Source organism: Trachemys scripta, chromosome 7 (assembly GCF_013100865.1).
Source record: "Trachemys scripta elegans isolate TJP31775 chromosome 7, CAS_Tse_1.0, whole genome shotgun sequence".
Lineage (NCBI taxonomy): Eukaryota > Metazoa > Chordata > Testudines > Emydidae > Trachemys > Trachemys scripta.
Genome location: NC_048304.1, coordinates 76,185,312 through 76,208,624, shown reverse-complemented (window position 1 = coordinate 76,208,624; position 23,313 = coordinate 76,185,312). Strand labels below are relative to the sequence as shown.

Genomic DNA, 23,313 nt, shown 5'->3' with positions numbered 1-23,313 from the left:
GTGGAGTGTGCTTTTGGCCATTTGAAAGGGCGTTGGCGCAGTTTACTGACTCGGTTTGATCTCAGCAGAACCAATATTCCAATTGTAATTGCTGCTTGTTGTGTGCTCCGCAATATCTGGGAGAGTAAGGGGGAGACTTTTATGGTGGGGTGGGAGGTTGAGGCAACTCGCCTGGCTGCCAATTTCGCACAGCCAGACAACAGGATGATTAGAAGAGCGCAGCAGGGCACGCTGCGCATCAGAGAAGCTTTGAAAGCCAGTTTCATGACTGGCCAGGGTACGGTGTGACAGTTGTTTGTTTCTCTTGAAGTTACGCGCCCCCTATATCTATGAAAGGAAATAAAGTCAAAATTGTTTAAAAACTGTTCTTTATTTATTTGATGCACAGCGCGTTGAGAGAAATTAGAAGGTAGACTCGGGTGGGGGGGAATAGGAGGGTGGAGGAGGAGGAGGGAAGGACAAGTCCAGAAACCAAATCAAAAGTTCGCATATGCCAGCTTTCTGGTGCTTGGGCGATCCTCTGGGATTGAGTATGTGGGTCCCCATAGCCTCCCCCCTCGTGTTCTTGGGCGTCTCGGTGAGGAGGCTATGGAACTTGGGGGGAGGGAGTTTGATTATACAGGGGCTGCAGCGGAAGTCTGTGGTCTTGCTGCCTTTCCTGCATTAGATCCACCATACATCGGAGCATGTCAGTTTGCTCCCCCATGAGCTTGACCATAGCGTCCTGCCTGCTCTCATCGCGCACCTCCCTTCTCTCCATGTTCCTGTAATGCTTTACGGGACTCGGCAATTGCTTGCCTCCATGCATTCAGCTGGGCCCTATCAGTGCGGGAGGACTGCATGAGTTCGGCAAACATGTTGTCCCGAGTTTTTTCCGCCTTCTAATCTGGACCAGCCTCTGGGATGGAGTAGATAGGGGCCGCGTTGAAACATTTGCACCTGCGGAAGGAGAAAAAGGGAGGGTAGTATTTTAAAGAATACATTGCAGAGAACAAAGGGGGCAGTTTGGTATGAATAAGCCATCACGCATGGCCAGGCAACAGAATTTATCTTGCAGGCAGCCCCCAGGGGCACATGGGGTTCTGCTTCTTCTACGTTCATTTCAATGCTTTCAAACTGCTGGGCCCCCTTTCCCACAGCAAGCAATGCCTGGTGGGTTTGCCACATAAAAGGAGGGCCTGTGGGCTCTCTGGGATGATCACTGCACACAACAACCCCCGCCCCCCTTCGCCTCCCACCGCGTGGCTCCGATCAGGCTCAGAGCAGGGATGAGCTGAGCCATTTATTCTAATGAGGATAGAATAAATGGCTGGGTTCCTCCCCCTCCCCCCCCACTCCCCACTGCATGGCTCCGATCAGGCTCTCACTCACCAGAAGTACCTTCTCCAGGGTCATGGAACAGGAGCCCGCCTGGGGAGTGAGGGGAGGCTATTGGATTCAGCGTTAAGATTAGTTCCTGGCTGGGGGGAAAACGGATTCCCCACTTGCTTCCTGTGCACTGTCTTCCTCCTCCTCCTCCTCCTCCAATGTCTCTTCCTCCTTGCTCAGTGCAACTCTCCCCTTGCAGGTGCCCATGGACAGTGGTGGGATAGTGGTGGCATCACCCCCCCATAATTGCATAGAGCTCATGGTAAAAGCGGAATGTATGGGGCTGTGACCCAGAGCACCCGTTTGCCTCCCTGGCTTTTTGGTATGCTTGCCTGAGCTCCTTGATTTTTTTGTACGACACTGCTCTGTGTCCCTGGAGTAGCCTCTTTCCGTCATGACCCTGGAGACTTTAGCGTAGGTATTTGCGTTCCTTTTTTTTTTTTTTTGGAACATAGTTCTGCCATAACAGACTCGTCTCCCCAGCATGCAATGAGATCCAGTACCTCCCGTTCGTACCATGCTGGAGCTCATCTGCGAATCCGGGACTGCATGATCTCCTGTGATGGTAGACTCTGCATGGTCACTTGTGGTGGTGGACTGTGCTGATGGTCACCTGTGCTGCTGGTGACCAAACAGGAAATGAAATACAATAGTTCCCGGGGCTTTTACTGCCCACCTGGCTAGTGCATTGGAGTTGAGAGTGTTGACCAGAGCGGTCACAAGGGAGCATTCTGGGATAGCTCCCGGAGGCCAATAACGAGAATTGCATCCACAATACCTTTAACCCGGGATTGCGATCTCGATTTAAGCAAGTGGAGTACAGAAATCGAATTAAAGAGCCCTTTAAATTGGGGAAAAAAAAAAAAAAAAAAAAGTTTGGTCATGTGGACGGAATCATTTTTTTTTTCGAAATAACTCGGCTAATTCTGAAATAACAGGCTAGTGTAGACCAGGCCTAAGACACTAAGAATTTTAAATCAGTTATCTTCCTGCCAAGATACGATGTTTTAGCTCAACTACATTGTATTGCACGACAGTATGTAATATCCTACAACTAAGATGATGTAGCAAAATAGTATTTAGTTTGCTGAATTGTGTATGCTCTGATCATACTGATGTGAATAGTCCATGCACACTTTATCTGATAACCAGATCTTTGCTGAATTCAATTTCGTTATCACCAAATTCAGACTCAATTTCGTCGTCACCAAAAACATACCATGCTTTGAGAAAGAAAAAGATGTCCAATGTTGTTGAACCTACATGAAGTCAATTGGGATTCAAATTGTCACTTTTCGCACCTCAGTGCCATCTGTTTACAGATTTGTTTGCAGAAGTACAGCATTAGATACCATGATGATTGGCGAATTAGAATAGAACACACGTAGGAAATTATGTCAATAGTAGTAACGTGGAACAGTAGAATGCATTTCATGAGTGCATAACTGCTAGGAAATATGACTCTGATTCATAGAGTGCGTGGATTTTCAATTTGGTGTTTGTGACCATACTTCCTTTCTTTGTGGCTAGATGGGGAGGGGATCTCAGAATATTTTTTTCCCTAAAGTGTGTTTATGGCATGGAAAAAGGTAGATAACCACTGCTGTAGTGAAAGAAGATTTCAGTGACTTCCAGACTAGCTTTCTCTTGCTTACGGGACAAAAACTTAAAATAAAATTAAAAACCTTGCAGATTTCAGGGAAAGTTGATTATGTTTACAGCTAATCCTTAAATGGTATCCTTAAAATTATTGATTTATTACTTGCATTACTAGTGTTGATAAATTGTGTAGTGAGTTGCTTGACCGCACTTAGTTTGTTATAAAATGTATTTAAGAGACTAAATGGCCAATATCAGTCAAGTTTATTGCTGTAAGCCACCAATAATATAGTACAGGAAAATACCAGTCTCTGGGAACTGTCTCATGCACCATTGTTACATTTACCTTATGTAGAAGTTACACATCTCCTTACATGTCATAATATCCAACCTATCCATTTGTCCCAGTTCCTTAACTTGTTCTATTCCTTTTCTTATTTTTGGTTTGGATACTAGCATTCAAGTGTTCTGTGAGAAACTTCCTACCTGTTGCTCTGGTAAAATAGTACATCTGTCAAGACCAGGACGTATGATTATCTCTTTAAGCCAGAACTTACTTCAGCTAATGCAAGGAGTTATGAGATACATAGCATAAATGAAAAGGTTTATAGTAAAGATACAGGCCAATTTAGGCTATATAACTACTTGTGTGTGTGTGTGTGTGTGTGAGAGACAGACAGAAATATGATTATATATGCTAGCCCATATATATTGGTGAACACTAGTGTCATGTTATAAAATAGTGATCATAGGTTTTTGGATGCTTTTGTGAATTGTAAGTAGACTTCTGGCATATTTTGGCACTAGTCCGCAGTCTCTGCTTTGGCTGCTTCTGGTCCTACCAGGCAGCATCTCTGGCTGGGTTTTGCTATAATGTATGCATTGGATAAGTTGCTAAGGTTGCTAAATTCTGGGCAAGTTGCAACTCATGACTGCCATGTAATTTACTTTTACAAAAAGGGCTCATTCTTGCTTTTATCCAGTAAACTTGGTGTTTTTAAGAAGAGAGTAAAAATGTGTGCTAATGAGAATAGTATACTGCATATGTTTTGCAAATCAGTATTTGGCTGTATTAAAGATCTATGTTGGGGATGCCTATTTAGTTGTCTTAAACCAATGTTAATAGCCCTTTACTTTCATGAACACTAAACTGATTGTCATTAGAATAAGAGGGGAAAATAAAGAAAGTAGTCATAGATAGCTGTTAAAATGATACAATTATTAGACAGATTTGAAGTCTCTGGCATGAAGTTAGTACAAGGAGGTTTTTTGAACAACTTGCTGGAAGTCCGATAAACATCTCTTAACATCTGTAAATAGGTGTTGCTAGTCAAGATGTTAAAACCCTACTGACAGCCAATTAAAAATTCAGAAACATAGTAACACTGATGTGTGTCATGTAGGTTTCATAGCTTATACCCAATAATTCAGAAACACAGCATATTAATGCATGTGTTGTAGGACATTGCTCTAGAATGTCAGATGTTTGTTTCCCATTACCTTTGGGAGATATTTAATCTTATATGGTTATTCAGTATCACTTACTATAGTGTAAGTAGTCTTATGCTTGTAAAGTGTCCCATAGAAAAGCAGTAAATCTAGAAGTGTAATGAACACATTTTCCTGAAAATGTACATGTGCATTCACACTGATGTTGCAGTGGATAAAACATTGATGAAGGAGCTGCATAAAATATGTATTCAGCACCAAATTGGATCTGCCTCACAAACAAAAAAAATGAATTTCCAGAACTACTTAAAGGTGCTCATATGGACTGTATTGACAATGCGTGCTGTTGCCGAAGTTTTATGCCAACATTCCAGGAAGAAAACCCATTCAATAAAGAAATTATCTTGGAGATCTTCTGAACAGCAGAATCATGAATCACACTTCAGAATGGTGCTCTTGGGCACTTAGACTCTTCAAGCAAATGCAGAAACACAGTAATGTAAAATTAGTGTTGGAAAACCTTTATTAAGTCAGTTTGTTCCACTTCTTAAGATAGAGAGCCTCTTGTGAACAGACAGGAGACAACTGGTGGGTGCCAATAAGTGTTTGTTTTTGGTTTTGTTGGTCAAAAAAAACTTTGGGAAACCCTAAATTCTCAGTGAAAATTTGGGACTTTCAACTTCTGATGATTTACAAACCTATTAAAGGAGTGTAGGTGTTCACGTATTGGCATTCCAGACCTCAACTGGCTTAACAACAATAAATGTATTCATATCTGCTTCCCTTCTCTTTAAAAGTCCACATCTTGTTTTTTGCTAAAACTTAGTAGGTGCCTTGAGCAACAAAATAGAATACAAGGATTTAAATTCACCACACCCTGCCACTTGGATTTAAAGATGCCACACCCTGCCACTCTGTTCTAAAGAGAAAAGCATAGATTAAAAGCATAGCAAACTAATGTAAAATGTTGGGGTTGGCACAGGAGAAGATCCAAAAGCCAAATCCATCAAACGGTAAAGATTTTTACCATGTCATTCCCATATATCATGGTCCTTAGAGTAATGAGATCAAATAACAGAATCAGTAAAATAAAACTTCTGTTCACCTTTTAGGTTTAAAATAAAAGAAAATGGTCACCACACAAAATATCATTTGAAGCAGTAGTCTGCAATTCAGCTCAGTGTTTAAAGTCCAGCATTGCTTGCTGTAGTAGATCAACATGATTGGCTGGCTGGTTCAGGGGGACTGGAATCTGCCTGCGGGAAGGGATAGGACTATGGCAGTGATGTCATTGACTGCTGCCCCTTGATAAGATGCCTTGGTGACTAGGCCTTGACTGGCCACATGGCCCCTTGAGAGGTGTAGCAAACACAAGGCAGGAGTCCTACCTCTTGTCCCTACTTTGCACCTCTGACGCTTGTTTAAAACAAAACAAAAAAAACTTTGCCACCTTCTCATTCAAGGCAAGGTACAGCGTGTTACCTGCCACTAGTTCTATGAGAGAAGGGATGGTTTAGGGCAGTGGTGGGCAACCTTCAACCCATCAGGGCAAGTCTCTGATGGGGCACCAGTCCATTTGTTTACATTTACACTGCCCCCCCACAGCTCCCAGTAGCCGCAGTTCACCATTCCTGGCCAATGGGAGCTGTGGGAAGCAACAGTCAGGCCCATGCTGCTTCCTGCAGCTCCCATTGGCTGGGAATTGTGAACCACGGCCACTGGGAGCGGCTGTGCAAATGTAAACAAACGATTTGGTGGCTTGCCCTGACGGGCCGCAGTTTGCCCCCCACTGGTTTAGAGTGTGTGTTACTCTGGGTACTGTTGTTGAGTTTTCACCCTGTAAATATAAATCTCTATATTAGTATTGGTTTCATAGTTTAATATTTGCTTCAGCATGTCCTATTTTAGTGTTAATGGTTGATCTTTCTGTAATCTTGTCACAGATTGTGGGTTACGGAAGGAGAAAAGTAGGACTGCTTGCCCTGTGCAGGGTCCATCACTCACTTAAGTTCCAGTTGCCAGTGAATTTCCTGTTTTGGCAGTGGAAAAGGAGTTTTGAGTCACCCATGGTGCAACTTCCTGCAAAATTATACTTTTACTGAAACTTTTTAGTTGACTAGTTTATAATTTAGAGCTGTCCCTTTGCCACTTGTACTTTACTGAGGCTGGGACAGACAAATCTGATACTTTGAAGTAAGATTGTGCTAGTTTTGTTTTGACTGATTATTTTTACCCATTTTTTTTTGTATTGACTATTGTTATGAAGTCATACAAAACTTTTTCATTCTTTTGATCAATATGGAAAAAGTGGCAACATTTGTACTGTTTAACTTTATTAATAAAAATTCAGGGAGCTAACTCTTTACAAACTAGGATTTTCTAGTTAATATCAGCTCATTAAAGTGAGCAAATGAGTTGCACAAAGGTTTAAAAAAAATCTAACTGGAGAAATCTTATTGAAAAGTATTAAGCCAATGAACAGAGACCTTTGGAGAAACCTCAAGACACCAGGTAGAAAATATGTATTTGTTAAATTTTAACTGTTTACGGAGGCATTGTTACTGTATCAGGCTGCCAGAGATGTGATAATTAGTAGCCTTACTGTAAAGCAATTGCACTGGGAAGTGTTGACTGATCTTGCAACTGGAGAAAGAGGCAACATGTTGTCTTGAACACAAACACAGTGTAAGTATATTGTAAAATAAAAATATGCCACTTTATGGCAGGGCAGTAAGGTAACTATCATATAAGTGAGAACATTGTTTATGTACACAGTTCTTTCCCCTCATTCATCTTTTTTTTTTTTGTAGGATATCTTGAATAACCTTGATTCGTGTGACCTCGAAGATGATGATCTCATGCTTGATGTGGACCTACCTGAGGACACACCTTGTGACAATGGTTAGTGAAGTACTTAAGCCTGGTTGAATGTGGTCTAACAACCTAACCTAATACTCCAGGTGCACAACTCAACCCAGTGTTATGTATCTGTTATGGAAATTTGCAGAACAGAAGTTGGTCCAATAAAAGATATTACATCATTCACCTTGTCCTATTATGGAAATGTCAGTCATTCTTCCAGTTAAGGTTGAGAAAAGTTTTGTACTTGAAGCAGGGTTTTAACTGCTTTGCTATGTATAAAGAATTATATCTTCCCAAAAACTATGGCACTTACAGAATGAATTTTGTGGGAATTGACAAACAAATTAGTTATTATTTTGAGTTATTTTTTTAAAAAAATAGTTCCTTTGAGAAAATTAGCATCTGGTGCCAGACCATTTTTTGTCCTAATTGTCTTAACAGAATAACAATGAATTCAAACTTTCCATTTCGTTTTTTTAAACTCACTGGAATCTCATGTGTTGGCTACATTTGAAGAAACATTTTAGGATTGGTGATCAGTTTTTGCCATTTTTCTTTTCAATTGAAAGATTCTCCTTCAGCTGACAAATAACATCCTCTGCAGAGAATTCCACGAAGAACTGCCATCTTAAACATAGTTTCCATATTCTGTTTTGAATGAGACTCAGGTCACAGGAATCCTAAGTTAAGATGCCATCTTTTGAAATGGCCCCTACCTTCTATTGTTCCTATTGGGAGTGAAGCCAAACCTGTGTTGCCAAGGGTAGTGGGGGGATGGTGGTGGAGATAATGCAATTCTAGTTCCTTTCTGCACAGAAGCTGGATTGTTTTCTAGTTTTCAGGAATGGGTTTTACTTCATTTTCTAACCTTTGTTAGGTCAGGAGACCCCCACCACTCTTCTCCACTCTCCTTCATATTATTCCATCTCCATTCCAACTCCTTCTGGCTGGACAAACTTCCCAAATTTCTAATCCTATTGAAGAAACAAACAAAAAATTAAAATGTGATATCCAGGCACATGTATATATTAGAAGTTCTTGCCTGCACAACATGACCTGTGCAATGGTGTTAAAGTCCAGATGGTACCCAGGCAACTTGACACAATGCAAAGAACCCTGGACCAACGGGCACATATAACACACACATTTAAACTTGACACTGCCTGTGCAGCCAGCTGCTTACAAGGGTAAGAGAAATATTTGCAGGGGCAGAGGAAGATGAAGCATTCTTCCACCCAGCACTGCTCTTTATGGCTGATTTGCTACCTGTAATTGCTTTATATAAACAAAGCTTTTAAAGATCTCATTAGATAGTCATCTTTAACTTTGACCAGCTTAGTATGTTCTAATACAGTTTGTCTTGATTAAAGTTTTAGAATGTTTAGATTGAGTTAGAAAAGGCGATGTAACATCGCACTCTTAAATCCTAGTCTAGATGAAGTCTTTGGGGTGCTAGAATTGACCAAAACCAGCCCTTGAATAACAGAGGGCTGACATTGGACAGCAGATGCCAGGGCATTATGGAGGTGTGTATCTTGCCCTCCCAGCCCTGTCCCACAATTCAGCTCTAATTGGGATAGCCAGTACTACTTAACATAGTTATAAAAATAAATAAATACAGTAACTCCTCACTTAGTCATCCCGGTTAACGTTGTTTCGTTGTTATGTTGCTGATCAATTAGAGAACATACTCATTTAAAGTTGCGCAATGCTCCCTTATAACATTTTTTGGCAGGCACCTGCTTTGTCCACTGCTTGCAGGAAGAGCAGCCCATTGGAGCTAGCTGGTGGGGGCTTGGAACCAGGGTGAACCAGCAGCTCCCCGCTCCCCTAAATTCCCTGTGCAGCAGCCATACAGCAGGCTATCAACTGCTGGCAGTTCATCTGTCCCTCTCCCCACTGCCCTGTGCTGCTCCTGCCCTCTGCCTTGCAGCTGCTCCCTGTATATCAATTATAATATACAGACAGTTATGTAAAGGAGCCTGTCCTGTGTGACAATGATTTAAAAACTGTCCAACTATAACTGCTAATATCTTAATTCAAAATTATGTTTTACTGGTTGACTGTTCTGAAGAGCTGCTGGTGTCTAGACTTTTAGAAGAATGTTCTCTTAAGCCTTCCAAAGAACTAGTGATATCCAGACTTTCTGAAGAAATGGGTCTATACCCTTCTGTAGAACTGATGATATCCAAAGTTTTGGAAGAATGGGTGCTATAGCCTTTTAATTGGCATCTCTTATGATTATCTCCTGCATGGATCCGAATGTTAATGGAACAAAGCTTTCACTGTCAGGTGTCCCCCCTCCCCCCCTGTTCCTGCCCCCCCGCTTACCCCATCTCTATAGAGCGGGGGGGGGGACATGACAGGGCTCAGGACAAAGGGAGCTTGCTGGCAGCAGCTGCTGTCTCAACTTGCTGATCTACTTAAAAAGGCAATGTATTTAGATTGGGGTCAGCATACTTAAAGGGGCAATGTGCATATCTCTCTCTCTCTCTCTCTCTCTCACACACACACAGGGTGTGTGTCTGTCTCTCTCTGCCATGCTCTTGCCCCCCCCCCCTTCATTTGTGCTGCCTTGTAGAGTGTGAGGCTACAATTAACAACAATGTGTTAACCCTTGAAGACTCAGCCGAGTGCTAGTTCATCATTTAGCAGTAAGGCATTCCCTGGGAAATATCCCACCCTCTTCTACCCTCTGATTTCACCACCTCAACCAAGCTTCACAATCATCATTGCTGTGTACAGTATTAAATTGTTTGTTTAAAACTTATAGTGTGTGTGTGTGTGTATATATATATATATATATATAATATATTTTTTTTTTTTTTTTGTGACAAAGTTCCTCCTCTATCTTGGTGGGTTCTATGCTTATTGGCAGATTTTCTTGCTTCAGAGATTCACCCTGTGGGTTGGGGAACAGCCCAGAGACCTTTCCCTCTGGAAGAACCCACAGTCCAGGTCAATTGGGAGGTTTGGGGGGAACCCGGGCCCGCCCTCTACTCCGGGTTCCAGCCCAGGGCCCTGTGGACTGCAGCTGTCTATAGTGCCTCATGTAACAGCTGCATGACAGCTACAACTCTCTGGGCTACTTCCCCATGGCCTCCTCCAAACACCTTCCTTATTCTCACCACAGGACCTTCCTCCTGGTGTCTGATAATGCTTGTGCTCCTCAGTCCTCCAGCAGCACACCCTCTCAGTTCCTTGCTCTCAGCTCCTCACTCTCGCACCACAAACTGAAGTGAGTTCCTTTTAAAACCCAGGTGCTCTGATTGGCCTGCCTTAATTGATTCTAGCAACTTCTTAATTGGCTCCAGGTGTCCTAATTAGCCTGCCTGCCTTAACTGGTTCTAGCAGGTTCCTGATTACTCTAGTGCAGCCCCTGCTTTGGTCACTCAGGGAACAGAAAATGACTCATCCAGTGACCAGTATATTTGCCCTCTACCAGACTCCTGTACCCCATTGGTCCCCATTGGTCTGGGTTTGTATCTATCTATCTATCTATCTATCTATATATATAATGTCTTGTCTGGTGAAAAAAATTTCCCTGGAACTTAACCTAACTTCCCCTCCTCCCCCCATTTACATTAATTCTTATGGGGAAATTGGATTCGTTTAACATCGTTTTGCTTAAAGTTGCATTTTTCAGGAACATAACTACAACATTAAGTGTGGAGTTACAGTAGAAACGTTGGCTAGACATGAATGCAATGCCCTATCATGTGAAAGTAAACATTCAGTAAGACAAGGACTTCTGCAGAGCTCTGACTCTTTGACTGTGCTCCCCAACTCAGTGAAGAAGAACCTTCTGCCTCATTGAGTGCATACCTTATTGCAGCTGAAAATGTTATGCTTGAGGTGAAAAGTTTTTTTGAATGTACATATCAGTGTTTGCTGGGGATGTGTATATTCACTGCATAGCTAAGTTAACCACAAATGCATGCAGCTGGCAGCTCACTTTTTAAAAAATTACTGTGACTGTACAAAGAGCAATTTTCATAGCCTCATAACCATCACATCCAGTTTCAAAGAACAGTAAAATGAAAGATGCTTATCAGCGAGAATTATTGCCCTGCCAAATTTCAACTTGTAACCCAAGATTTTTGTGCTAGAATTGCCCCCTCCCCCCCAAAGCTGAATTTTTGTCATGAGGGGAAAAGTGTATTCTTCAAGTACTAGGTCAGTCTGTAACCAGTGGTAGAGTGGACCTTTTTGCTCGCTGCTTCCGAATACTGGCTCATACAGATTACTCCTGGGGGTATAATGCATGCACAGAATTTATGTTCCACGCAGATTTTTGTGTCCCTGCAGAAGAATGACTTTCTGATGGGGAAGCAAAGGGAAGCCTCAAAAGTGGTCATGCGACTCTCCCCAGCAGTATGTTTCAGGTGTCCAAGGCAGCCAGCAGATAGATAAATCAGTGTGGGGTGGGGGTAGGACTAGGGAAGCCACGCTGGGGCTCCTACCCTGTGCCAGGCTCAGCTGATAGTCCTGGCTGGGCTGGGGAGGACAGAACTTCCTCTTCCCCTGCACAGCATCTGGGGGTTGGTCTGACCCACCTCCTGATTTCTTCCCTGGCAGTAGGAAGCTCTGCAAACTCCCCTGCCCCCCACAGCGCTTCCTGTACCCATCGCTCCTCAGCTGCAGTGAGAAGGATCCCTGTACAGGGAGCTGCTCCCCCATCTGTCCAACTCCCGTACATCCAGACCCCCTCAGACCCAGACCTTCCCACGGAGCCTCACCCCCCTATATTCAGAACCCACCTGACGAGCCTCACTCCCCCTGCACCTGGACCACCCCGACAAGCCACCTGCACCCTACTGACCCCCAACCAGCTGCATGTGGATCCCAACCACACTGAACCCCACTCCCCCAGCACCTGGACCCCTGCACTGAGCCCCCCACACCCAGACCCTCATGCTGAGCTCTACGCCCCCCCCACTCAGAACCCCCCCCCTGCTGAGAACCAACCACCTTCACCTGGACCCTCCTGCAGAGTCCCATTACCGTTGAACCTAGAACCCCTCAACAAGCCTCTGTGCATCCAGATCCCCCCGCACCTGGATCCTCCACTGAGTCGCCTGCACCCAGATTGCCCCACACAGAACCCTCTCAACCCACACCTGGATCCCCCCACACTAAGCCCCTCCACACTTGGATCCTGCCTTGCTGAGCCTGCCTGCCCACACCTGGTACACCTGGCACAGAGGGGCAGGGCTCTGGGGTGTTTCTGGGGCAGGCCTGGTCTTTGCGTTGTGTCAGTGTTGGGTGCAGCCTCACTGCTGAGTCCATGTCCCGAGGGGAAGCTGCACAATGATCTCCCACCTCTGTGCAGCCAGTGGCCCATGCTCCCCAGTGCCATGCTGGAGCCTCCACATTTATTTGACAAATAAAATTTGCAGAATTTTAAAATATTGTATGCAGATTTTTTAATTTTTTGGTGCAGAATGCCCTCAGGAGTAACAGATGGACCTGATTCAATCTCTGCCAGAAGTTTTCTTGCCACTTTCCAGATTCCAGGCTATACTAGACCTCTAGGAGTCCCTGAAGGATCACTGTCAGACCACTGTGAGGAACTGTCTGAAGTTCTTAAGGTTCATGACAGTATGAACATGTCATTCCTCATGATAGGTTGCACCTCTTACAAGCATGGCTCTTGTCACTCTATTGCCCTCAAATCGATCACCTAGACAAGCTAGTGCAAATCCTGGACAGGATGATGTTGTCTCTGACCTCATGGATGAGCCATGACAACTTGTGCAGGGAAGTCCCTTTCTTTCTTCCCCTCCCTCCCATGATTCTGGTAACAGTTGCTTGAGCTGTGGGGTGGCAAGTGTATCTCAGCAACCTTTGAGCTCAAAGTTTGTGGACTACACATGAGGTTAGGTTTCACATGAATGTCCTAGGATTATGTGCAGTTTTCTGGGTGCTCTAGCACTTCCTCCCTCACATTCAGGGCAAGACTGTCCATGTGCTTACCAATAACTGCTGCAGTTCTTATGTGAACAAACAAGGAAGAGTCAGATCAGACTGCAAAGAGTTAGTCAAGCTATGGAACTTGGTCCCTCCCAAAGCGTATCACCTGCTCAGGGTCCATAACACCATGGTAGATTGTCTGAGCAGATCATTCAGTTTGGACCATGAATGGTCCCTCAGCATGAACATTTTAGCCTGGTTGTTTCACATAGGGGGCTTTCTGTCCATGGACTTGTTTGTGACTTGTCAGAATAGGAAGTGTTCCTGTTTATGCTCTAGGCCGGATTGCAGCCTGGGATGAATATCAGACACCTTCCTCTTTTCTTGGAGCAAAGTGCTCCTGTATGCATACCTGCCAGGGTCCTCCTCAAGCTCAAGGAAGATCATGGCTGGATGATCCATCTTGGCCAGGCTTGGGCTATAAGGATGTGGTATTCAGATGTCTGCAGACTAACACCTCAAGAACTCTTGCTGTGACCAGTAAACAGAGACCTGCTGTCACATAATCATGTGGTGGGCTTCCTCGCATGGTTCCTCCATGGTTGAATACAGAGGAGGCTCAACTGCAGTCTGGAATGTGCTCTTTAATAGCAGGAAATCATCCACGAGAGCTACTTACCTGAATAAGTGGAAATATTTTTTTCATCTGGCCAGCCTCCCATGGTATGTCCCCTACTCAGACAAAAATTCAAATGATCCTGGATTATCTTCTGAACCTATAGAAGTCAAGGTTAGTCCTTAAGTGCATCTTGTTGTCTGTACATATGGACCCTCCCTTTGAGTTTGTTTTACACCTGTCAGTGAATGTAGCTTTCCTGGTGGCCGTCCCCTTTGCCGGGAGGATAGGTGAGCTGAATACATTGGTCACTGAGCCATCGTACACTGTTTTCTACCAGGACAAGGTGCAGCTGAGACCACACCCGAAGTGCCTTGAGAAAATTATTTCTGACTTTTACCTGAATCAGTCTGTCTGCTAGTGTTCTTCCAGAACTAAATTCATATATGGATAAGTGAAGACTCCACACCCTATACGTCCATTGAGCTTTTTACTTGGATAGGACAAAGTCCTTTTGAATTTCATCCAAGTTCTTTGTCTCGTATGCAGAACGTTTGAGGGATCATCCAGTCACCACCCAAAGGCTCTCGAAATGGATCACAGACTGTATTACACTCTGTAACACTGCCAGAGGGGAACACTTTCTGACCAACTCATGGCGCACTCAGTCAATCTCAGCAGCATTTATGGTGCATGTCTCAGTGATGGACATCTGCAGAGCAGTAATGTGGTCCTCAGTCCACATTTTCATCAGACATTATGCACTGTCTGCATAATTAAAAGAGGATTCAAATGTAGGAAGGTGGTCTGTAGCCTCTTTACTGATGAGACTCTGAGCCTCACAGACTACACTAACAGCTTGGGAGTCACCTACAGTGTAATGGACATATGCAAGCACTTGAAGAAAAATGGTTACATACCTTTCTGTAACTGTTGTTCTTTAAGATAGGGAGCATATGTCCATTATGTGACCCACTCTCCTTCCCCAATGCATTGGAGTCTACTAGAGTATTCCAATGTGAAGGAACTAAGGGATGAGAGGGACAACTCTGCCCTTTATACCTTCACTTTGCAGCATGAGGAACTTGGCAATTGGAGGGGCCATCTCTACAGGTATCGCTAGAGAAAACTCACTAGCATTAGTGAACAAAGTGAATGCACACCTACAATGAAATGGACATATGCAGTGTATCTCTAAGAACAACAATGGCACCTGTATTGAAATCACTCAAAGGACAAAAAATTGTTCCCCGATGGGAGTGGTCTTCCGCTAATGGTGGCTGGGAATTTTATTGGAAAACTACTGGGAATCCCTTAATAGAATAGCATTCGGTACTAAAAATATTTTGTTTATAAAGCTCTTAAAACACAAATGCAAAAATTGAATTTCAAATACAGAGAGCAGAATAGTGCTGAGGAGGAGAAATTGGAAACACCATTGCAGATGTGAATAACTGAATAAGCAAAATTCATATTTTGATGTGCTGCTGACCGGGTTGCTAAAAGTCCGGTCAGCAGCGCATCAGGGCAAAGGCAGGCTCCCTACCCAGCTCCGCATTGCTCCCGGAAGTGGACAGTATGTCCAACTCCTAGGTGCAGGGGCAGCCATGGGGGCTTCATATGCTACACCTGCCCAAGCACCGTCTCTGCATCTCCCATTGGCCGGGAACCATGGACAATGAGAGCTGCAGGGGCCGCATCTGTGGGAGCGTGCAGAGCCCCTGTGGCCACCCTGGCCTAGGAGCCGGACATGCCGCCCACTTCTGGGAGCTGCCTGAGGTAGGTTTCGCCTGGCCAGAGCCTGCACCCCAACCCCCTGCCCCAGTCCTGAGCCCTCTCCTGCACCCAAACTCCCTCCTGGAGCCTGCAGCTTGTGCTCTATCATGCACCCCAAACCCCTTATCCCTGGCCTCACCCTGGAGCCCTCACCATCTCCCGCACCCCAACCCCCTCCCCCAGTCCTGACCCCCTTCTGCGCCCCAAACCCTCCATTTGTGGCCTCAGCCGGAGCTGTCACCCCTTCCCACACCCCAATCCCCTGCCCCAGCCTGGAACCCCCTCCTGCACCCTGAACCCCTCATTTATGGTCCCACCCCGGAGCCTGCACTCCCAGCTGGAGCTCTCATCCCCTCCCACACCCTAATCTCCTGTTGCAGCCCAGTGAACAGGAGAGAGGGTGGGGGAGCATGAGCGATGGGGGGATGGTTTGAGCAGGGGTGGGGCCTCTGGGTAGGGGGCGCAGCAAGGGTGCGATTAGAAAGTTGGCAACTCTATGTAGAGTCGCAATTTTGTTTGCAAAGCTGAATCATAATGAAATTACTTATAAATGTATTTGTTTATACTTCGTAATGTACTCCTCTATAATGAGCTATAGGAGGCAGCTTTTTAAAGTAATTGTTTACTATATTTTGTTTTATGTATCCATTCACATTTAAGAGATTTTTTTTCCTCATATCTTGATTATTTTGATTATAAAAGTAGCTGATAAAATTGAGCATAGGTACGATTAATTATTACAACAATATCTTAATTTAGGATTACTATGAGCCTTAAATGCACTTTGCTGCCTAGTCAGTTTAGGATTATGCATAATTTAACTGATACCAACGCCCTCAGAATACTTCATAGGCATACTGAAACTTTGCTTGTTCCATTCTGGAGTCTGGGATAGTGCTTAGATGCTATATATAGAAACAGTTCTAGCTCAACAAGTATGTATGCAGTGAGTGAGGATGGTAGTTTTAAATCACAGGGTAAAACTGGGCTTGCTTCCCAACAAAACGCAGGCTGGGAACGAAGCAGGAAGGAAGGCCTGTTTATCAATGTCTTACGTACAACTATGTCTGAGTAGGCAGCTGAGTAACACAATGTTCTGTTGTGTAAAGTTCCTCTTCTAGAGACATGCTGACAATGTGAGGAAAAACTCTCTTTGGGTAAGTGACAGGGAAGTCTAGCAGCAGAACAGTAGTTGATAACTTTAACTTTTTTGCGGCGTCTGACTGCAGGGATTGTAGTTGAGTTTTGGCTTTGTTTCTAGTGGTTTACAAGCTGTTGCCAAATTCAGTCTTCTCAAACTGTTTGTGGACAAAAGCTGTTTAAATCTGAAGACATTTAATGTTTTTAAAAGATTTTTAAAATTCTTAAGGATTCTTTCTGACGCTAAAAGAAAATTAGGCTACAGCCAGTTTGGGATATTTTTTAAAATGAAAAATTGTTGTTCATTGCAGAACATTGTATTGGCCTCTCTAAAATATTGTCGTCCTATATTTTGAGTATTGTTCCTCAGTCTTAAAAGGCTAATGATACTGATAGTAAAAAGAGAGAAAACATTTTCTAATATCAAATTGGTCTTCTAAAAATGTTTTAAATGTTAAGTTTTACATTTTGTAGATTCTGCTGCAGGTTCTGATCACTTTTTATTTTTATTTAAACAATATAACTCCTGAAGTTATTGCAAAAAGGATTGTGGAGATGAAAAGTGAGGCCATTACAGGTGGTCTCTTATGACAATTATAATCCTTGTGTGTTCAGCTTAGTTTGCTTTTATGATCAGATTGAAGAATTCATGTTTCAGATTGTACTTGTGCATCTATTAGTAGTATCATCTGATTAACATTTACTTGTATTCTTGTGTGTAGTGAATTCCTTTAGACTATGTTATGTACATAACTTTTTTAAACATCTGTGTAGTGGAGTGCGAAAATATGAATCGTTATGATAGACAAGACAGAAATACGCGACAGCAGCAGGATGGATTCTGGAAGAGGACACCGCAGCGTTGGAGTGCACAAGACCACTATCACTTGGGCCATGCAGGCCACTTTCCACATGGTAAAAATGACCTGAGCAGGTAAGGACTGTGTTGCACCTCTTCTGAGGGAGTTGTTAGAAATTAATGTATTCTGATGTGTGGTTTCTTCTGATGAAGGAGAGGTTATAGCATTTTCAGAGAAGTGGTGTGCCCATGATTAGATTTTTTGAGAGAAGATGACACTTATACTGGTACTGGTCTAACATTCCCTTCTTTAAACTCAGACCTTTGCCAGTGACTTATAATTTAGATGCAAATATTTTTCCCTAGGCTGGAACTAGTTTCTGTGTGTTAAACAATATTATAAATGCACAGTCAATTTCAGCATACATGCTCAAGGGAAAATGCTTTCCTGGTTTCATTGTTCCAGTAGCTGTCATGTGACATGGAAAAGTGTTTGTTTCTATTTTATTAACGAGTAAATAGTGTGGCATTTTTTGCAAGCCAGCTTGTATAGATGTTGCTTGTATGATGGTGCAGGTGTGAACTGATCCTGGATTACTGGGAACTGAATTAGTTTGTGGGACGCTTCTTGCAGATGTGTAATAACGTGCAGAATTTTATATCAGGATAACACTGGCTTTGTTTTGTGAACGTTTTTCTTCACTCGGCAATCTAAATAAGTGTAGCTATGCACTTTAGTACTCTGCAATTTTAAAAATTGCTTATAGCATTAATAATACACACAATACTAAAATGCTCTCTCATTAAAAAACAGATTTTAGCTCTAGATTAAGACTGCTCTTGATTTTATCTAAAAAATTTCTTTCAGGGGCTCCAGCCACTTAGAGCCTCCTATTGGTCACTTTGAAGGCTATGGAGCACCAAACATCTACCAGACTCCTAGACAGTTGGTGGGCTTACGGGAGAACACAGTGATGCTTGATGAAATGACTCTTCGGCATATGGTTCAAGACTGCACAGCTGTAAAAACTCAGTTACTAAAACTGAAAAGATTATTGCACCAGGTTAGTGTATTATAAAGAGAAGAAAAGTGAGAGAGAAGGGGTGTCTGTTTTAATATGCCACGGTTTCTCTTTTATTATATAATGAATGATAGCAGTATTTAAGATTTTGTTCTCATTAATTTATACTTAAAAAGTAACTTATACCTTCCTAGTACTGTAAAAGTGTCCCAGTTAGGAGCCTTGTCTATTCATTTCCACAAAAAAAAAAAAACCACTTTTCCGGTTGGGTTTTTTTTTTTTTTTTATTTTATTTTTTTTTTTTTTTTGAGGGAAAATTGGTAAATAAGTGATCTTCTAATTTTTGTGAATTCAAACAAAGCATGGGATTCAGTGCAGGTAAGACAGATCTCCTTACTTAATGGTGAAGTCCAAGATGGCAGCAAAGAGTAAAATCTTTCCTCTTCAATTCCTTTGTCAAATGCACATCAAAGAATTCAGCTTTTTCCCCAGGGTAAAATTCTTAAGAACTCACTTGCCTGCTTGCTTTTCACCTTATCCATATGTCAGCACAATGTGCTTATCGACTGCTGGCTAATTATCAGTTCACATGCAGTGCTAAAATTTGGTCTGCTCTTTAGTACATGAAAAAAGATGAGTTGTTTAAAACTTCTTAAGAGGCTTCTTTCATGTGTCTACAAAGCTTGACAAATAAATGACAGAGTTAAGTTAATAAGCTAGAAGATGATTCTGCAAAAGCACGAATCTTCAGTTTCAAAGATACTCTCTTAAAAATCAGACAGGAAAGTTACATTTGCCAAGCATTGTGAAACTCCAAAGAACTTGGGTACTCTAACTTTTAAAAGTCCAAATGTGCAAAAATTAATAGAAAAGGAATTGATTTATATTTACATGTCACTAATGGAGGAGAGAACTTCAATTAGCCTAATTCATTCCTTTGTGAAAGGCAAATGGAAAGTTTGGATGTCATCAGGAGATTGCCGTTTTAATAAAAAATAGGAGCAAGGCGGAGAGCCCCCAGCGGCCAGAATGCCAGGAGCAGGGCGGCGAGCCAGGTCGGGGCTCTCGGCTCTCCCCGACCGGCCGGAGCGCACATGCTTGGTGGGCTGGTGCCTGGAGCCGGCCCTGTCTCTAGGCTCTTCAAAACCATATAAAAGAATACAAAGCTTTCTGTTCTCTATGGACTAAGCTGTGTGAATTGTGAACAAGGCTATAGCTTTCATTTTTGCTATGACTCAGTTTATAGGAGATGATTTGCTTAGTTGCCCCTCCCTGGCTAGGCTTGCATATTGCATAGCAGTTCAACAACAGTATATTTGACTTTAGACTTGGGTAACACCCCCTCTTTTGAAAGTTATTTCCCATCATTCATGGGAAGTCTACTTTTATTGTAAGCGTAATAACCTCCAACGTGGCTTTTGCGTGACTACAGCTGATCACATTTAATTATCACTCTAAACCTGGGCTTGTAGGACAGGCTCAACTAATTGTTTCACGTACACTGTTGTACCAAAGGCTAATCATTTGGTTATTGCAAATATAAAATTAAAATACATACACATGTAAATTTGTGAAAGAGTTAAGAAAATGTGATATGCTGTCTAAAATGTTGCATTCGTTGACTCTTAAAAGCTTTTAAAATAGTTTTAATGATGCCTGGATTTTCAAGAGATTGCTAATGGGTTACAGAAACTTTTATCTCTAAAAATATTGCTTCAGATTTGGCACTGGTAAGTAGGAATCAATAGTCTAAGGCTATGTCTGCACTAACACTTTTGTGGGTAAAACTTTAGTTAGTCGGGGTATGGAAAAGAACAACCCCTGCCCAACATAAGTTGCACTGACAGAAGCACCGGTGTGGACAGCACTTTCCTGCCGACATAGCTACAGCTGCTCATTGGGGTGGTTTAATTATGCTGATGGGAGAGCTCTCTCCTGTTGGCAGATTGGCTACACAGGATACACTGTAAAGTCTGTAATGTAGACATAGCCTAATTGTTCTTTGGCAGTTGTGAAGTGAATTTATGGCCTCAATTCAGTTCCTAGTTGGCACATAATCTTGTTGCAAAAATCCTGGTGCACACTTCATTGAAACACCCCAACAAAAAAGTGAAGCCATAGCGTCTGCAAAACCCTTCTGGATTAATTTATTATCCTTTGGGTGTCAAAAGTTTGAAAAACTGTGTAATATATTAAGAAAGATTTATGTGAAATGTTGGCTCAAGTGGGATTTGCTAGTTGTGATTTTAGGGAATACAAGGATTTTAGGTAGAGTGGGGACTGTTGTCCCAGGCTTTGGCAGTAGCGAAAAGTTTTTATTTTGGGTTGTTGATGTTGAGTGTCTTCCTATTTGTTCCTGACAACTTGACCTTCAGCACCTATTGCTGAAATAAACAGAACTGCCACTTGCTTTCTGCTCACCTTTAGATACTAGTAACACGAACAAGTGTTAAACTTTCTTTGAGAGTATATTGCACTTGAAACTTTTCTTACCATCATTCTATGATTTTACTTAAACCTAATTAAGGAAGCATTGTTAGGTAAGTAAACTGAGTTCTCTATTAGATTAGCTGGCCCCCTGCAGAATTCTGAAAAAACCCACCCAAAACCAAAAACCATTCAATTCCTATTTATTAGCCCCTCTCCCACCCACACACCCCCTTTTTTGAGACTGGTTCTCTGAGAAAATCCTCAGAAAACAAGCAAGAGAAAATATGTGGGACTCATACTAAAAAGAGGCTAGGACTTTTCAGCTTGGAAAAGAGGAGGCTAAGGGGGGAAAATGCTTGTTTTCATTATCTTCTCTTGTATTTGTGGAGTATGTGAAGTAGAGAATAATGGGCATAATATTCAGTATACTCACAGGAGGTATTCTGTTTAAAACTAGACTGAAAATACTAAACTTTAGGAAGTGAGGTTTGAAAAAAATCAAGAAGCCAGTTAAAAAGACCTTAAAGTCAGAAGTGACTAAACTTAAAATGTTTAGTCTCAGCTACTTAACTTCTGTCTGAATTATGGGAGTCTTAAGATACACCCTTAAACTAAAATAGTACTAGGGGAGAGAGGGAGAACACTGTGGTTAAATGGTAAGATTCAAAACATAATTGGAGCCAAACAGAAAATGGAAATCCAGCTGAAGTTCAACCAATAGGAAGGACCATAAACTATGGCAGGTGAAATGGAAGATGGAAACTAACATGGCTAAGACAGACTATGAAAAGCAAATAGCCAAAGGGGGGAGGGAAAAAGTCAAATTAAGTATGTCAGAAATAGGAAGTCTTTTGAGAGAATCAGTGGGTTTGCTAGACTACCGGAGAGGAAAGGGAGCAATTAAGGAAGATAGACCACTATAGAGAAACTAAATGATCATCACAGTCTTCATCACAGGTGGGGAGAGCACTGCCTCCAGACTACTCTTTTCAAGTAATAAAGTTGAGGTATTGTCAGAAAAGGGAGCAAATTGATAAAGCAAAGAGCAATAAGTAAACCTTGTTGCCCACACGGGTTCTGAAGGAACTTCAAAATGAAATGGCTGGACTGTTAATATCAATAGGTAATCTTTTTTTTAAAAACGTTATTCTATTGTACAAGGGCACTGGAGGATGGCAAGTATCTATTTTTAGAAAGGTGCTGAATTGATCTTGGGAATTGCAGTCCAGTGAACCTTATCTCAGTAAAAGTGAAATTGATTAAAACAATTAAAAATAGTATTCTAACATGATAGAATTCAAACTAGATAAACATAGTATGGTAGGAACAAACCAGCACAATTTCTGTAGAAGTAAACTGCCTCTCATCTACTGGAATTGTTTTAAATGTTAACTAAACAGTGGGTAAAACAACTTACTATTTTAATATGTCTGGACTTTCAAAAAGCCTTTGACACAGTTCCTCATAAGAGGCTATTAAGGAAGAAAAGTACTATTCTTTTGACCTGTGGAACTCATTGCTGCAAGTTATTGTTGCGGTCACAATAGAGCATTAAAAATAAATAAACATTTTATATTGATAATGAGAACATACAGGTAGGTTATTAAAATAAATAAGTGATATAATCAGTCATGCTTCAGAGCATAAGGAAATCACTGTCCTACGGGGCATAGGAAAAACATGCAGTATGAGCACGTTATTCCATAACTGTCAACTCTGGGTGTGCTTGCACCTTCCTACAAAAGATCTGCTATTTCCTACTGTCAGAAACAGAATACAGGACTAGAGGGACCACAGAAATTGCCATACTAGATCAGACCAATATTCTTATAAGTTGGCTAAATAGGAAAAAAGACAAATTCAGCAATGCAGTTTGACCTGCTAAGTTTTGTTCACTTAAATTTAACTGAGTTACTAAGTTCATAGAGAACTTTGCACAAGTTTTGACACAAAGACAATGTAACACACTAAATATGGACTTTTCAGTTCTTTTAATAACTGCAAATCACTGGGACAGGGATTTTTAAATCTATTATAACTTCTGAAATGAAAGTATGGGGGGAAAAACCTACTCATGCTCCCAAAAGAAGAAAAAGGTATGTCCTATTGTCACAGGAACATCTACTTTTGCTGGAGCGCCTCCTCCTGGCTGTGTTTTGGGATTAGCTCTTTTAGTCTGACACCACCTTTTTGTGAAAAGAACAGGAGTATTTGTGGCACCTTAGAGACTAACAAATTTATTAGAGCATAAGCTTTCGTGGGCTACAGCCCACTTCTTCGGATGCATATAGAGTGGAACATTATATATATACAGAGAGCATGAACAGGTGGGAGTTGTC

At 42.2% G+C, this 23,313-nt stretch overlaps 1 protein-coding gene across 9 annotated transcripts in view; it reads left to right on the top strand.

Annotated features, from left to right (window-relative positions):
* CCSER2 (coiled-coil serine rich protein 2) overlaps positions 1 to 23,313 on the top strand; it is a 133,814-nt gene that overhangs the window by 57,932 nt on the left and 52,569 nt on the right. For 8 of the 9 annotated variants that reach the window (XR_004646404.1, XM_034775341.1, XM_034775339.1 and 5 more), the window contains exons 4-6: positions 7,227 to 7,317; positions 17,498 to 17,657; positions 18,391 to 18,586. Coding sequence is in view for 8 of the 9 variants with exons in the window: in XM_034775341.1 (XP_034631232.1) it covers positions 7,227 to 7,317; positions 17,498 to 17,657; positions 18,391 to 18,586 (447 nt within the window). In the remaining variant the exon portion in view is untranslated. Of the gene's footprint in view, positions 1 to 7,226; positions 7,318 to 16,551; positions 16,741 to 17,497; positions 17,658 to 18,390; positions 18,587 to 23,313 lie in introns of those variants that run through there. The other variant, XM_034775347.1, reaches the window with a different exon arrangement.